This window comes from Rattus rattus, chromosome 1, assembly GCF_011064425.1.
Source record: "Rattus rattus isolate New Zealand chromosome 1, Rrattus_CSIRO_v1, whole genome shotgun sequence".
Classification (NCBI taxonomy): domain Eukaryota; kingdom Metazoa; phylum Chordata; class Mammalia; order Rodentia; family Muridae; genus Rattus; species Rattus rattus.
The window spans coordinates 247,598,535-247,613,623 of NC_046154.1; the positions used below are offsets into that span (position 1 = coordinate 247,598,535).

The 15,089-nt window shown below is 42.7% G+C and overlaps 1 protein-coding gene across 1 annotated transcript; it reads left to right on the forward strand.

Moving 5' to 3' along the window:
* The first annotated feature begins 6,647 nt into the window (after positions 1–6,647).
* On the forward strand, positions 6,648–7,589 carry LOC116889948 (zinc finger protein 844-like). The gene is given in 3 exon segments (XM_032890755.1): positions 6,648–6,924; positions 7,012–7,567; positions 7,570–7,589. Coding segments are annotated over 3 exon segments (792 nt in total). The 5' UTR covers positions 6,648–6,708.
* Positions 7,590–15,089: the final 7,500 nt, after the last annotated feature.

Consider the following 15,089-nt stretch of genomic DNA (forward strand, 5'->3'; position numbering starts at 1 on the left):
AAGCCATGAACGGAAATGGTTTTCCCTCCATTAAGTTGCTTTTCTAAGATCTAATAAAGTATAACAAGAGAATTGGCTACCACACATACGTAATTCACATACAACTGTTTTTTGTAGTGGGAAGTTAGTCTGCTGTTGTCAATTTGTCAACATACAATACAGCACAGGTCGACATTCTGCAAATCTATCCTCTCTGCTGACTAACATTGTGTGCCTTGGGGCAACGCTTGCCTTTTCCCAAGGACCCAACCAATGGTTACTAAGGCTTTTCTACCATTGACTTTTGTGTAAAACATTTTTAAGGAACAATTCATTTAATATTGAGGAGGCAGAGGGAGGGAGGGAAGGATCTGGGTAGGAAAGGGAAGGGCAGGGGAAAGGGGGAATATGATGAGTATTGAGGGTTGGGACAGGAACAGGAGAGAAGCTCTGTGAGCCAGCAGCAAGAATGGGTTTGAGGTGGGAGCCCTCTAGAATATACCAGAGACCTTGAAGTGGAGAGACTCTCAGCACTCAAAGGGAGTGACCTGAGCTTAATCGCCCAACAGGGGGGAGAGGGAACTTGTAGAGTTTCCATTCAAAAGACAAGGCATCAAGTGGAAGCATGCTGATGCTGTCCCACAGTCAGAATTAATGACCCAAAATTGTTCCTATATAAAAGAATTTCAGGGACAAAAATGGAGAAGAGAATGAGGGAAAAGAGGTCCGGTAACCATCCTAACTTGGGATCCACCTCAAGGGGAGGCTCCTAAGCCTGACACTATTACTGATGCTATTGTGTGCTTTCAGACAGGAGCCTAGCATAGTCCAACAAGCAGCTGACGAAGACAGATGCAGGTTCTTATACCCAACCAATGTACAGAAGCCAGGGCCCACTGAGGTTGAATTAGGGAAAGGTTGGAAGAAACTGAGGAGGACAGTACTCCATAGGAAGACAAGAAGGCTCAATTAAACTGGATCCCTGAGATCTCTCAGACACCGAGGCACCAACCAGGCAGCATAAACCAGCTGTTGCAAGGTCCCTGACACATATACAGCAGAGGATTGCCTGGTGTGGTCTCAGAGAAGATGAGCATAACCCCTGAGGGACCTGAGGCCCCATGGAGTGGGGATGCTGGGCAAGGGTGGGGCATCCTCTTGGAGACAGTGGAGGGGAGGAATGGGATGTGGAACTGTTGGAGGGTAGACCAGGAGTGGGTAACACCTGGACTGTTGAAAAAAAAAAAGTAGGGTTTATGCCTGTGCCCAAAGGTGACCCGGTCCCACAGCTCTCTGTAGCCAAATCTCTTGGGAAAGAGAACTGAATTTTCAGAAGGACAGACAATCCTGAGGGCTCAGGGGAGACCACCACTTCTGCTCACATTCCTGGCCCAAGAGGAACCCGCCTGGAGCCCTCTGGTCACAGGAACTGAGGAGCAGTCTGGTACAGGATCCTTCTCGCTTCCACCTGCATCCACAGCTGATCCTGTTACACAGCTCTCTGCACCCAGAAACTGTTGGGGGAAAACATGTCTGCAGGAGTGCTGACACACAGGCTTACAAGAGGATCAAGGATTTGTCAGAGACAGCAAGACCAGGTAACACCAGAGACAACCAAATGGCAAGAGCCAAGCCCAGGAAAATAAGCAACAGAATCCAAGACTACTTGGCATCATCAGAGCCCAGTCCTCCCACCAATAAATACTGGATATCTAAACACACCAGAATAACAAGATTTGGATTTAAAATCACAACTTATGAGGATGATAGAAGACTTTAAGAAGGACACAAATAACTCCCTTAAAGAAATACAGGACAACTCCGGTAAACAAGTAGAAGCCTTTGAAGAGGAAACACAAAAATCCCTTAAAGAATTACAGGAAAACACAACCAAACAGGTGAAGGAATTGAACAAAACCATATAGGATCTGAAAATGGACATAGAAACAATAAAGAAATCACAAAGGGAGACAACCCTGGAGATAGAAAAATCTGGGAAAGAGATCAGGAGACATAGATGCAAGCATCATCAACAGACTATGAGACATGGAAGAGAGACTCTCAGGTGCAGAAGATACCATAGAAAACACTGACATAACTGTCAAAGATAATGTAAAACGGAAAAAGCTCCTAGCCTAAAGCATACAGGAAATCCAGGACACAATGGTAAGATCAAACCTAAGGATAATAGGTATAGAAGAGAGTGAAGTTCCTAACTTAAAAGGCCAGTAAATATCTTCAACAAAATCTTAGAAGAAAACTTCCCTAACCTAAAGAAAGAGATGAACATAAACATACAAGAAGCCTGCAGAACTCCAAATACATTGTACCAGAAAAGAAATTACTCCTGTCACATAATAGTCAAAACACAAATGCTTAAAAGAAAGAAAAAATATTAAAAGCAATAAGGGGAAAAGGGCATGTTACATATAAAAGCAGACCTATCAGAATTACACCAGACTTCTCAACAGAGAGTATGAAAGCCAGAAGATCCTGGGCAGAGATCATACAGACCCAAAGAAAACACAAATGCCAACCCAGGCTGTTATATCCAGCAAAACCCTCAATTAACATAGATGGAGGAACCAAGGTATTCCATGAAAAAACCAAATTACCTTTCCACAAACACAGCCCTACAAAGGATAATAAATGGAAAACTCCAACACAAGGAGGGGAAATACATGGTGGAAAAGCAAGAAGATAATCTTCTTGTAACAAACCCAAAAGAAGAGAGTGACACAAACATAATTCCAACTCTAACAACAAAAATAGCAGGAAACAATGATCACTACTCTTTAATATCTCTTACCATCAGTGGAATCAATCCCCCAATAAAAAGGATATAGATGAATATACTGGATATGTAAAGAGGACCCAGAATTTTGCTGCATACCAGGAACACTCTCCAGGGTCAAAGACAGACACTCCCTCAGAGGAAAAGGCTGAAAAACAAATTTCCAAGCAAATGGTCCCAAGAATGGCTGGAGTAGCCATTCCTATTGAATAAAATCAACTCTCAACCAAAAGTTGTCAAAAAAGATAAGGAGGACACTTCACATTCATCAAAGGAAAAATCCACCAAGATGAACTCTCAATCCTGAATATCTATGCTTCAAATGCAAGACCACCTAAATTCATAAAAGAAACCTTACTAAAGCTCAAAGCACACAATCATAATGGGAGACTTCAAGACACCACTCTCAGCAACGGACAGATCATGGAAACAAACTAAAGAGAGACTAACTAAACAAACTAAATGGAGAAACTAAGGGAATTTATGAACCAAAATGGATTTAACAGTTACCTATAGACCATTTCACCCTAAAACAAAAACATATACCTTCTCAGCACCTCATGGTACCTTCTCCAAAATGGGCCATATAATCAGTCTCAGGCATCAACAGATACAAGAAGATTGAAACAATCCCAAGTACCCTTTCAGATCACCATGGACTAAGGCTCATCTTCACTAACAACAAAAATGACAGAAAGCCAATGTACACATAGAATTTGAACAATGCCCTACTCAATAATAACTTGGTCAAGGAAGTAATAAAGAAATTAAAGACTTTTCAGAATTTAGTAACAATGAATGTAAAACATACCCAAACTTATGGGACACAATGAAATTAGTGCTAAGAGGAAATCTCATAGCTCTGAGTGCCTACAAAAAGCAACTGGAGAGAGCATACTCTAGCAGCTTGACATTATACCTAAAGACTCTAGAACAAAAAGAAGCAAATACTCCCAAGAGGAGTAAACAACAGAAAATAAACTCATGGCTAAAATAGACCAAGTAGGAACAAAAAGAACTATACAAATAATCAACAAAACCATGAGCTGGTTCTATAAGAAAATCAGCAAAATAGATAAACCCTTAGCCCGACTTACCAGAGGGCACAGAGACACTATTGAAATTAACAAAATCAGAAATGAAAAGGGAGACATAAAGGTTGGGGATTTAGCTCAGTGGTAGAGCGCATGCCTAGGAAGCGCGAGGCCCTGGGTTCGGTCCCCAGCTCCGGAAAAAAAGAACAAAAAAAAAAAAAAAAGAAGAAGAAGAAGAAAGAAAGAAAAGGGAGACATAAAAACAGAATCTGAAGAAATTTGAAAACTCATCAAATTCTACTACAAAAAGGCTATATTACGAAAGAATTGGAATTCAGGGCCCATACCTAAACATAGTAAAAGCCACATACAGCAAACCAGTTGCTAACATTAACCTAAATGGAGAGAAACTTGAAGCAATCCCACTAAAATCAGGGACTAGACAAGGCTGTCCACTCTCTCCCTACTTATTCAACATAGTTTTTGAAGTTCTAGCCAGAGAAATCAGACAACAAAAGGAGGTCAAGGGGATACAGATCGGAAAAGAGGAAGTCAAAATATCACTATTTGCAGATGATATGATGATATTTAAGTGATCCCAAAAGTTCCACCAGAGAACTACTAAAGCCGATAAACAACTTCAGCAAAGTGGCTGGGTATAAAATTAAGTCAGATAAATCAGTAGCCTTCCTCTACACAAAAGAGAAACAAGCCGGGAAAGAAATTAGGGAATCGACACCCTTCATAATAGTCCCAAATAATATAAAGTACCTCAGAGTGACTTTAACCAAGCAAGTAAAAGATCTGTACAATAAGAACTTCAAGCCTCTGAAGAAAGAAATTGAAGAAGACCTCAGAAGATGGAACCCACACACCTATGAGCACTTGATTTTTGACAAAGGAGCCAAAACCATCCAATGGAAAAAAGATAGCGTTTTCAGGAATTTTTGCTGTTTCAACTGGAGGTCAAGAAGAATGTATGAAGAAGAATGCAGATCGATCCATGCTTATCACCCTGTACAAAGCTTAAGTCCAAGTGGATCAAGGACCTCCACATCAAACCAGATACACTCAAACTAATAGAAGAAAAACAAGGGAAACATTTGGAACACATGGGCACTGGAAAAAATTTCCTGAACAAAACACCAATGGCTTATGCTCTAAGATCAAGAATCAACAAATGGGATCTCATAAAAATGCAAAGCTTCTGTAAGGCAAAGGACACTGTGGTTAGGACAAAACGGCAACCAACAGATTGGGAAAAGATCTTTACCAATCCTACAACAGATAGAGGTCTTATATCCAAAATATACAAAGAACTCAAGAAGTTAGACCGCAGGGAGACAAATAACCCTATTCAAAAATGGGGTTCAGAGCTAAACAAAGAATTCACAGCTGAGGAATGCCGAATGGTTGAGAAACATGTAAAGAAATGTTCAACATCTTTAGTCATCAGGGAAATGCAAATCAAAACAACCCTGAGATTTCACCTCACACCAGTGAGAATGGCTAAGATCAAAAACTCAGGTGACAGCAAATGCTGGCGAGGATGTAGAGAAAGAGGAACACTCCTCCATTGTTGGTGGGATTGCAGACTGGTACAACCATTCTGGAAATCAGTCTGGAGGTTCCTCAGAAAATTGGACATTGAACTGCCTGAGGATCCAGCTATACCTCTCTTTGGCATATACCCAAAAGATGCCCCAACATATAAAAAAGACACGTGCTCCACTATGTTCATAGCAGCCTTATTTATAATAGCCAGAAGCTGGAAACAACCGAGATGCCCTTCAACAGAGGAATGGATACAGAAAATGTTTTTACATCTACACAATGGAATATTACTCAGCTATCAAAAACAATGCCTTTATGAAATTCGTAGGCAAATGGTTGGAACTGGAAAATATCATCCTGAGTGAGGTAACCCAATCACAGAAAAACACACATGGTATGCACTCATTGATAAGTGGCTATTAGCCCAAATGCTTGAATTACCCTAGATGCCTAGAACAAATGAAACTCAAGACGGATGATCAAAATGTCAATGCTTCACTCCTTCTTTAAAAGGGGAACAAGAATACCCTTGGCAGGGAATACAGAGGCAAAGATTAAAACAGACACAGAAGGAACACCCATTCAGAGCCTGCCCCACATGTGGCCCATGCATATACAGCCATCCAATTAGACAAGATGGATGAAGCAAAGAAGTGCAGGCCGACAGGAGCCGGATGTAGATCTCTCCCGAGAGACACAGCCAGAATACAGCAAACACAGAGGCGTATGCCAGCAGCAAACCACTGAATTGAGAATAGGACCCCTGTTGAAGGAATCAGAGAAAGAACTGGAAGAGCTTGAAGGGGCTCGAGACCCCATATTTACAACAATGCCAAGCAACCCTAGCTTCCAGGGACTAAGCCACTACCTAAAGACTATACATGGACTGACCCTGGACTCTGACCTCATAGGTAGCAATGAATATCCTAGTAAGAGCACCAGTGGAAGGGGAAGCCCTGGGTCCTGCTAAGACTGAACCCCCAGTGAACTAGATTGTTGGGGGAGGGTGGCAATGGGGGGGGTGGGAGGAGAACACCCATAAAGAAGGGGAGGGGGAGGGATTAGGGGGAGGTTTGCCTGGAAACCGGGAGAGGGAATAACATTCGAAATGTAAATAAGAAATACTCAAGTTAATAAAAAAAAATTAAGATCTGATTCCTCTTTACCATTAAACCAAATTGTAAATTAATTCATACAGATAAACAGATTCATCAGTGTAATGAATGTGGTAAAGCTTTCACATGTGCCAATTATCTTTGCAGGCATAAAAGAAGTCATAGTGGAGAGAAAACTTTGAATATACTCCATGTCGTAAAGCCTTTGCATATCAGAGTCACCCTCAAAGGAATGAAAAAATTCATACTGGAGAGAAACCCTATAAATGTAATCAATGTGGTCAAACCTTTGCACATTACAGTCATCTCCGAATACATAAAAGAACACATCCTGAAGAGAAACATTATGAATGCAACCAACGTGGTAAAGCCTATGCACGATACAGTCAGCTTCAAATACATAAAAGAACACGTATCTAGGAGAAACCCTTTGAATGTAGCCAGTGTGGTAAAGCCTTTTGGTCACAATCATCTCCGAATACATAAAAGAACGCATACTGGAGAGAAACCTTATGAATGTGACTAATGTGAAAAGCCTTTTCATATTACAATAGTCTCCAAGTACATAACAGAACACATACTGGAGAGAAACATTATGAATATAATCAATGTGTTAAAGCCTTTGTATGTTACAGTCATCTCCAAATACATAAAAGAACACATACTGGAGAGAAACACTACAAATGTAATCAATGTGATAAAGCCTTCGCATATCACAATAGTCTCCAAGTACATAACAGAACACATACTGGAGAGAAACATTATGAATATAATCAATGTGTTAAAGCCTTTGTATGTTACAGTCATCTCCAAATACATAAAAGAACACATACTGGAGAGAAACCCTACAAATGTAATCAATGTGATAAAGCCTTCGCATATCACAATAGTCTCCAAATGCATAAAAGGGCACATCCTGGAGAGAAACTCTACAAATGTAATCAATGTGGTAAAGCCTTTGAACGTCATAGTCATCTTAAAATACATAAAAGGACACACACTGGAGAGAAACCCTATGAATGTAACTAATGTGGTAAAGCCTTTGCACATCCAAGTCATCTTCAAAGGCATGAAAGAATTCATACTGAAGAGAAACCACATGAATGTATTTAATATGGTGAAGCCATTGCACATTTATATAGTCTTCATGATCATAAAAGTGTTCATACTGGAGAGATTCTATGCATATAAGCAATGTGGTAGAACCTCTGTGTTATGAGTCTACTTAGGACCAATACAACTCCAATACCTAGTTAATGCAGATGACAAGAATTTATGTAATCAATCTGATCAATCAGGACTGTGGAATATACTCAGGAGCTCACCTGCAACCCATGTTATGAATCTTTTAATTTTGAAAACCACAAACATATGTGACAAGTTACACATACATTTTCCACCACTCAGCATTTAGGGATAGGGGCTTTCTTTAAGTGATTGCACAATATCAATGGATATAGAATATAGGTTTTACCATCTAACCAATCATATCCATTTGTTCTTTTGCCATTAGGAATAGTCATGTTTTGTGAAAGAAAAGATGAATAACAGAAGCTGTTCAGCTATTGGTAATTCTCCAGCTCCCCTAGAACCTAGGAACTTTAACATAGTTTCATTCCATGATTAAATAGAGTCCAACAACAAAAACGCAGTACTTAAAACACATTTCTTTTGCTTGTTCCCAAAATTTGTATATCATAGTTCTCTACAAATACATGAAAGAACACATCCTGGAGAGAAACCCTATGAATATAAGCAGTGTGATAAAGCCTTTTCTGGCAGTGGCCATGCAGGGACCATACTATGAGTGTTTCAGTGATAGGATTCTCCTGTGGCAAGGCCCATAGAAATCTCTTCCAACTTAACAAAGACCTGGGGTGAATTTGGTGGCCTCTGTGCTTATAATCTAGATCATGTGTGCTACAAGCTCTCCTTGCTTTTACTATGCTATTAATACTCAAAAATGTTTGCTTTCACCTTTTGATCATGGGCGAGGCTGGGTTCATGTAGGCTGAAAGCTCTATGAATGATTCTGTGTTTTTCTCAATACTCTTTCAAGGAGTAAAGGCCTCCTCTCTTCTCTTTGCCTCTGTTGGTTCATCAGATGCGACCATTAATCCTGAGTATTTGGAGGCACGTAATCATGTCCCTAGAAAAATAGCTACAGTAACATTGAGTAAGTCCCAAAGAGGTCAGAAAAGTCGATATGGGGAGTAAGGATAACAAAGGGTGGGAGAAAGAGAGAAAGAGCAAGCAAGGCAAGGAAGGAGAGAAAAATGATGTAATGGGGGGGGTGGTGACAGGGAAAGTGGAGGGAAGAGAGGGAAGGATGGAAAGGGGAGGGGGGCTGGAGAGATGGCTCAGTGGTTAAGAGCACTGACTGCTCTTCCAAAGGTCCTGAGTTCAAATCCCAGCAACCACATGGTGGCTCACAGTCATCTGTAATGAGATCTGATGCCCTGTGAAGACACCTACAGTGTACTTCTATAATAGATATAAATAAAAAAGGGGGACTGGAGAGATGGCTCAGCGGTTAAGAGCACCCTACTGCTCTTCCAGAGGTCCTGAGTTCAATTCCCAGCAACCACATGGTGGCTCACAACCATCTGTAAAGAGATCCGATGCCCTCTTCTGGTGTATCTGAAGACAGCTACAGTGTACTTATATATAATAAATGAACAAAACTTTTAAAAAAAGGGGGGCGGTCCCCAGCTCCGAAAAAAAGAACCAAAAAAAAAAAAACAAAAGGGGGGGGAAGGGGAGGGAGAGAGAGGCAGAGAAACAGAAAGACAAAGAGTACAAAATTTCTGGATTATATAGGAAGAGCTTCTGGGGAAGGGAAAACTTGGCCCCTGGGCTGTAAAGTTCAAGGTACAAGGTGGGGTATGCCAGACACGCCCTGTTACAGGTGGGGACTGAGGAGTGCTGGGAGAACCTGGAGGCCCAGACAGCTTTGGTGTGTTAAATATATGAAGGTCAGCTGATTGTCGGGTCTGAATCCCAACAGCCACAAAACAAAACTCTTGTTTCCTCAAATCTCTCTTTAATTGTTAGTATCTTGGGCACCCTTTCACTTGTGGGACAGATTAATAGCTCCACTGGAAGTTGAGCATGGGGGTTATGCAAACTGTATACCTTGATTCCAGGAAGGGAAAGAGCTTACTGAGTGTTGTGAGCTGAGTTCATGTTGAAGTGAGGACTTGGTGAGCACAGGGTCACCGCTCACAAAAGGGAGGAGCAATAGGCTGAGCAGTGGTAGGTGGTCTGGTGGGTACTTCCTAAGGCTAGGCGGGGAGACAGATGAGAACGCTATTGGAGGACAGGCACAAGTGCTACTGAAATGCAAATCCCTGTAGATCTGGAAATGGTCTGGCCCTGGGCTTGAAGCTTAGGCCGAGAGCTGTGTATCCTCACTGTATCTTCAGCTCACTCTAACCCTTCGGAGGTGCTCAAGTCACTCAAGACTACTGGCCAATCAGAGTCTTCACTGGACGAGCCAATCAGAAGAGAAGGCGGGCATTTCCGGGTGCCTTGTTGCAGGATTCGCTTAGTCGCCAAGCCTTCTTAAATGGTCCTGGCTGCTGTGCTCTGTGTCCCGCGGTTGGATTCTGTGAGGCATGCTCAGGCAAGCTCAAAGTTGCGACATGGTGAGCACATTGTCAGGGCACACAAAGGGGCAGGAGACATGAAGGGCCCCGCGGGCTGGTGGCGGGGCTGGAGGGGGGGGCTGAGCAGTGGGAGCTGGTGTGGTGGGTCATTCCCGGGGCTAAGTGGGAATTGGCCACTTCCTGTGGGGTCTTAGCCACTCACTGGACCCAGAGGCAGTTTCTGAATAACTTCCCTGTAGGGGTGCAACTGTGCAGAGCATTTGGGTTGTGTATGGAAAGATCCTTGGCGTGATCCCAAACTCTGAAGCCTGGTTTCTACAAGTTCTGTTCATAGCATTTAACATTAAGGTGTAAGATCCATTTGGAGTTATTTTGTGGAGGTTGTGGAAGGCATCTCATGTGCTGGGTAGCAATCCAATATCAAGCTGTAATGTAAGAGTAGAATTGATGATGTAAAGGATTTGCTAAAGGTTAGGAGATAGCAAGGCACACCAAGTAGAATTTAGCTGAGAGAGGACTGCCTGCAAAACACCCCACGTGTAAGTAGTAAGCTAACCAGGCCTGCTAGAGATTAGGATGCTAGGATACACAAGTTTGTTCACCAGGATTGTCCAGAAATATGGCACCAGACCCTGATTTGCAACCAGCCACTAGGCCCCTCTCCATATCAAAGAGCAGGCCTCTAACAAGCTGATCAATGGGGCATTACAGGATCACAATCAACAGTAAGGCCTGGTGTGCCATAAAGGTTTAGTTTTCTTCTTGAGAAAAGCATAGTTCTGCCACATGGGCAAGATGACACCCGGTGACAACCATTAGAAAAGGTAAAACAAGGGGTTGGGGATTTAGCTCAGTGGTAGAAAGCTTGCCTAGCAAGGGCAAGGCCCTGGGTTCTGTCCCCTGCTCCGAAGGAAAAAAAAAAAAGAAAAGGAAAGGTAAAACAACAACAAAACACTGTTTTATTGAGTGCTGGCCTGATCAAGCTATGCTTTCCCTCCTTTTCCTGAGATCCCCATGTTTGAGCTCCTTCTGAGACTCAGGGACATGCTTGCCAGAGCCAGTAAGCATCTAGGGCCTTGTCCTTGGGAGCTTTCCCTGGGTCCCTGGGTATAGAGATAAAACAGCTCCCCTAAAACCAGGAATATGCTTGGGGCCAGGGCATTTGGGAGAGGCTGCTTAAGATTCTGAGAAAACAAGTCTTCCCTGTTGTGGTTTGCCCTGAAGTTTTCTGTATTTTGATGCTAATTCCCCTGCCCCAAGGACAGCTGCCTAGTCACCTACTCAGAACTCAGGTGACTTCACCAGACCACCTCCCCATTGAATTTGTAAAGTACAGGTGAGGGGCAGGTACAGGATAGAAGGAGGCCTATCATTGGAGGAGAAGGAAGGATGGGCAGGAGAGAAGTTTGAAAGAGGAGGAGGAGACTAGGACAGAAAGGAAGAGACAGGAGAGAGGAGAGGGGGAGAAGCCATGGCAGGTGATGTTAAGAGTCTGCTCTGTGTATTTACAGGTTGTTATCAATGTTCCTAAGGGATGGTTGGTACTGGGCTTTGTATGTTTAAGACGGCAATTATATCTTACCAATTGGATCTAAGATTATTGTGTTGTGTGTTCTTTATGTGGGGGTTTGAGTGTAGGAAAGTGTGCGGCTGGGATGTGTTTCTGCCAAGATACCTAGCAGATATCTTGGGGCACTGCTGTGCCGGACCTAGCGGGATAAAAGACCAACAATACCCTCTTTATTTTTACATTTTTACAACATCACTTCCCACCTTATGGGGCTATGGTTCCCAAGGCCACTATAGGCTTGGTAAGGAATATTTTTGAAATACACTGAGTTCCTTGTGCAGCACCGTTTGATTAGACTTTTCCTGAGTGTGTCCCATTATATGATGTTTCTGCTAAGTTCGTAGTTTAATCTTTCTGCTGACTTCATAGATGTCTCCCGTTTCTTTCCATTTCCCTTTTCTAAACCATATGCAAGGTGACATTCTTCTTAAGCTTATTTAGCTTAAGACCACTCCACCCCCACCCCAGTTTTTATACTTTCTAGCTTCTCCTTTTCCTATGTTTTTCTTCATCTGAGACCTTCCACTTAGGACACTGTCACTAACCTACTGTTTTAGGGCACTGGTGTACTTAAGAAACATCCTGGAAATGTTTGCTGTGTAAATGGCCTATCTAAGTGGCCAGACTTGTAGCCTCCAGTTTATATTTAAATTGTTCAAAACTTAACCTGGAAAAAAAAATGGGCTGGGGAGATGGCTCAGCAGTTGAGAGCACTGACTGCTCTTCCAGAGATCCTATTCCCAGCAACCACTGTTTCCCCAACCTGCACTCCCAACTACCCCTCACTTCTATCCTTTCCCCAAGATCCACCCCCCCACACACCACCCATTTCCTCTTCAAAAAGGAGCAGACATAACAGACAAAACAAGATAGAAAAAGACAAGGTGAAAGCCTTCATATTGGACAAGGCAACCTGATAGGAAAAATCTCAAGATCAAGCCAAAGAATCAGAGTTACACCTGCTTCCACTCTTAGGAGTTCCTCAAAGACACCAAGCTAACAGCCATAACATATCAGCAGAGGACCTAGCATAGACCCATGCTTGCCATTTAAGTTTCTGTAAGATTCCTAGAAATCCAGTCAGTGTTAGACATGGGTTCCCTCTCATGTCAAGGGCCTCAAGTTAAACCAAACATTGGTTGTGACTCAAACAAATTTGTTACCATCATGCCCCAGCACATCTTAGGAAGGACCCATTGTAGGTGTGTGTGGGTGTTGGGGGCGGAGGGGGGTTTCCAGGCTTCTCTTTCTTCTTTTTAGCCTGTAGAGTACCTTCTCTCCTCAAAGAGACTAGAACACAGGGGTGAAGGCTCCAAGCCTGTACTCGCTTGACCTCTGCATTCAGTGAACTGTGTGGAATTTGTCCTTAATGATCAGTCCCTGCTGTCAGTTATCTGAGAGCAAAGTTTGTCCTAGCATCAGCATGGATTGTTGAAGGGTCTCAAGGGACCTCCTTAGCCAACAGCTCAACCAAATGTAATTTATTAGCAACATTGAAGCCCTGCCTAGTGTCAAAGGATGGTCCCTTCAGACTCCATATCCTCCATTACTAGGAGTTTTCATTAGGGTCACCCTGGTCATCCAGGAAGTTGTCATTGTACTGGATTTCTACACTAACTCCCAAACAACCCCTAATTCCAGCTGTTTCTTCCTGCATTGTACTTTCCCCTGCATCCCCCTCAACTGATCCTCCCTACTCCTGTTCCCATCAAACTCTGGTCTACTCACAGAAATTATTCTATTTCCCCTTTAGAAAGAGATCTGTGCTTCCTCCCTAGAGCCCACCTCTTTAACTAGCCTGTCTGGGTTTGATTATTATTTACCTAATAGGTAATATCCACTTGCAAGTAAATGCATGCCATGTTTGTCATTCTGGGTGTGATTTCTTTAGTTGCATTTACTTGCCTGTAGATTCATGATGTCATCTTTTTAAACAGCTGAGTGATAAATGTACCACATTTTTGGTTTACCCCATAGGGCTCAAAGTGAGTCTTAACTACCAGGAGATCCCCCAAGTGAGGCATGAGAATGGAGTTTGATGCAAAGGCAAGAGTTTATTTTCGGGTGTGTCAGGGTCAACCTTCAATAAGCCCCTTGTAGCGAGGGACTGGAAGGTGACCCCAATGGCTGTGACAAGCAGTTTTTATACTTTCAGAGGTACAGGTTACATTAGCAGGTTTACAGTTCAAACTTATATGGCATGCATTTGAGCTCTTCTCTGGGACCAGAGGGTCAGGCTACTATCAGTACATTCTGCAGGATTTTCTTTTTTTTTTTTTTATTATTATTATTAACTAGTTTTTCTTATATACATTTCGAGTGTTATTCCCTTTCCCGGTTTCCGGGCAAACATCCCCCTCCCCCCTCCCCTTCCTTATGGGTGTTCCCCTCCCAACCCTCCCCCCATTGCTGCCCTCTCCCCAACAGTCTAGTTCACTAGGGGTTCAGTCTTAGCAGGACCCAGGGCTTCCCCTTCCACTGGTGCTCTTACTAGGATATTCATTGCAACCTACGAGGTCAGAGTCCAGGGTTAGTCCATGTATAGTCTTTGGGTAGTGGCATTCCTCAGCTGTGAATTCTCTGTTTAGCTCTGAACCCCATTTTTTAATAGGGTTATTTGTCTCCCTGCTGTCTAACTTCTTCAGTTCTTTGTATATTTTGGATATAAGCCCTCTATCTGTTGTAGGATTGGTAAAGATCTTTTCCCAATCTGTTGGTTGCCGTTTTGTCCACAGTGTCCTTTGCCTTACAGAAGCTTTGCAGTTTTATGAGATCCCATTTGTCGATTCTTGATCTTAGAGTATAAGCCATTGGTGTTTTGTTCAGGAAATTTTTTCCAGTGCCCATGTGTTCCAAATCTGCAGGATTTTCAAGAATGTCCGTGCTCCTCCCAAGAATTGTGGGTGGAGAATGGAACTTGTCCTAGCCTTGACCAGAGGCAGTTGATGTAAAGCTGGCAAAAGCCCTTAGGGTCCCCATAACCTACCTACTTTCAACCAGGCCAAGCCTCCTGATAGCTCTTAGGCTTCAGTAAGAACTAGGGTCCTTCAACCCATTCTTCAGTTGAGGTACTTTTCGGTTGTTTCTAGGTTCTGGAAAGTGTGAATAAATATGCTATGAACATAGGTGAGCAAATGGCCTTGTGGTAGGGTGGAGCAACTTTTAGACAGATGCCCAAGAGCTTTATAGCTGTGATTTGAGATAGATGGATTCTCAGGGTTCTGAGGCACCAGGACTCTGAGGAAATGCTCATTTCCATAGTGGCAGTATTAGTTTGCACCCTACTAGCAATGGAGAGTTGTTACCCATTCTCCACATCCTTACCAGCATGTCTTGTCACATGTATTGATCTTAGCCCTTCGGACATGTGCAAGATAGACTCTCAAAGTAGTTTTGATTTTCATTTCCTTGATTGCTGAGATGATAATGATATCT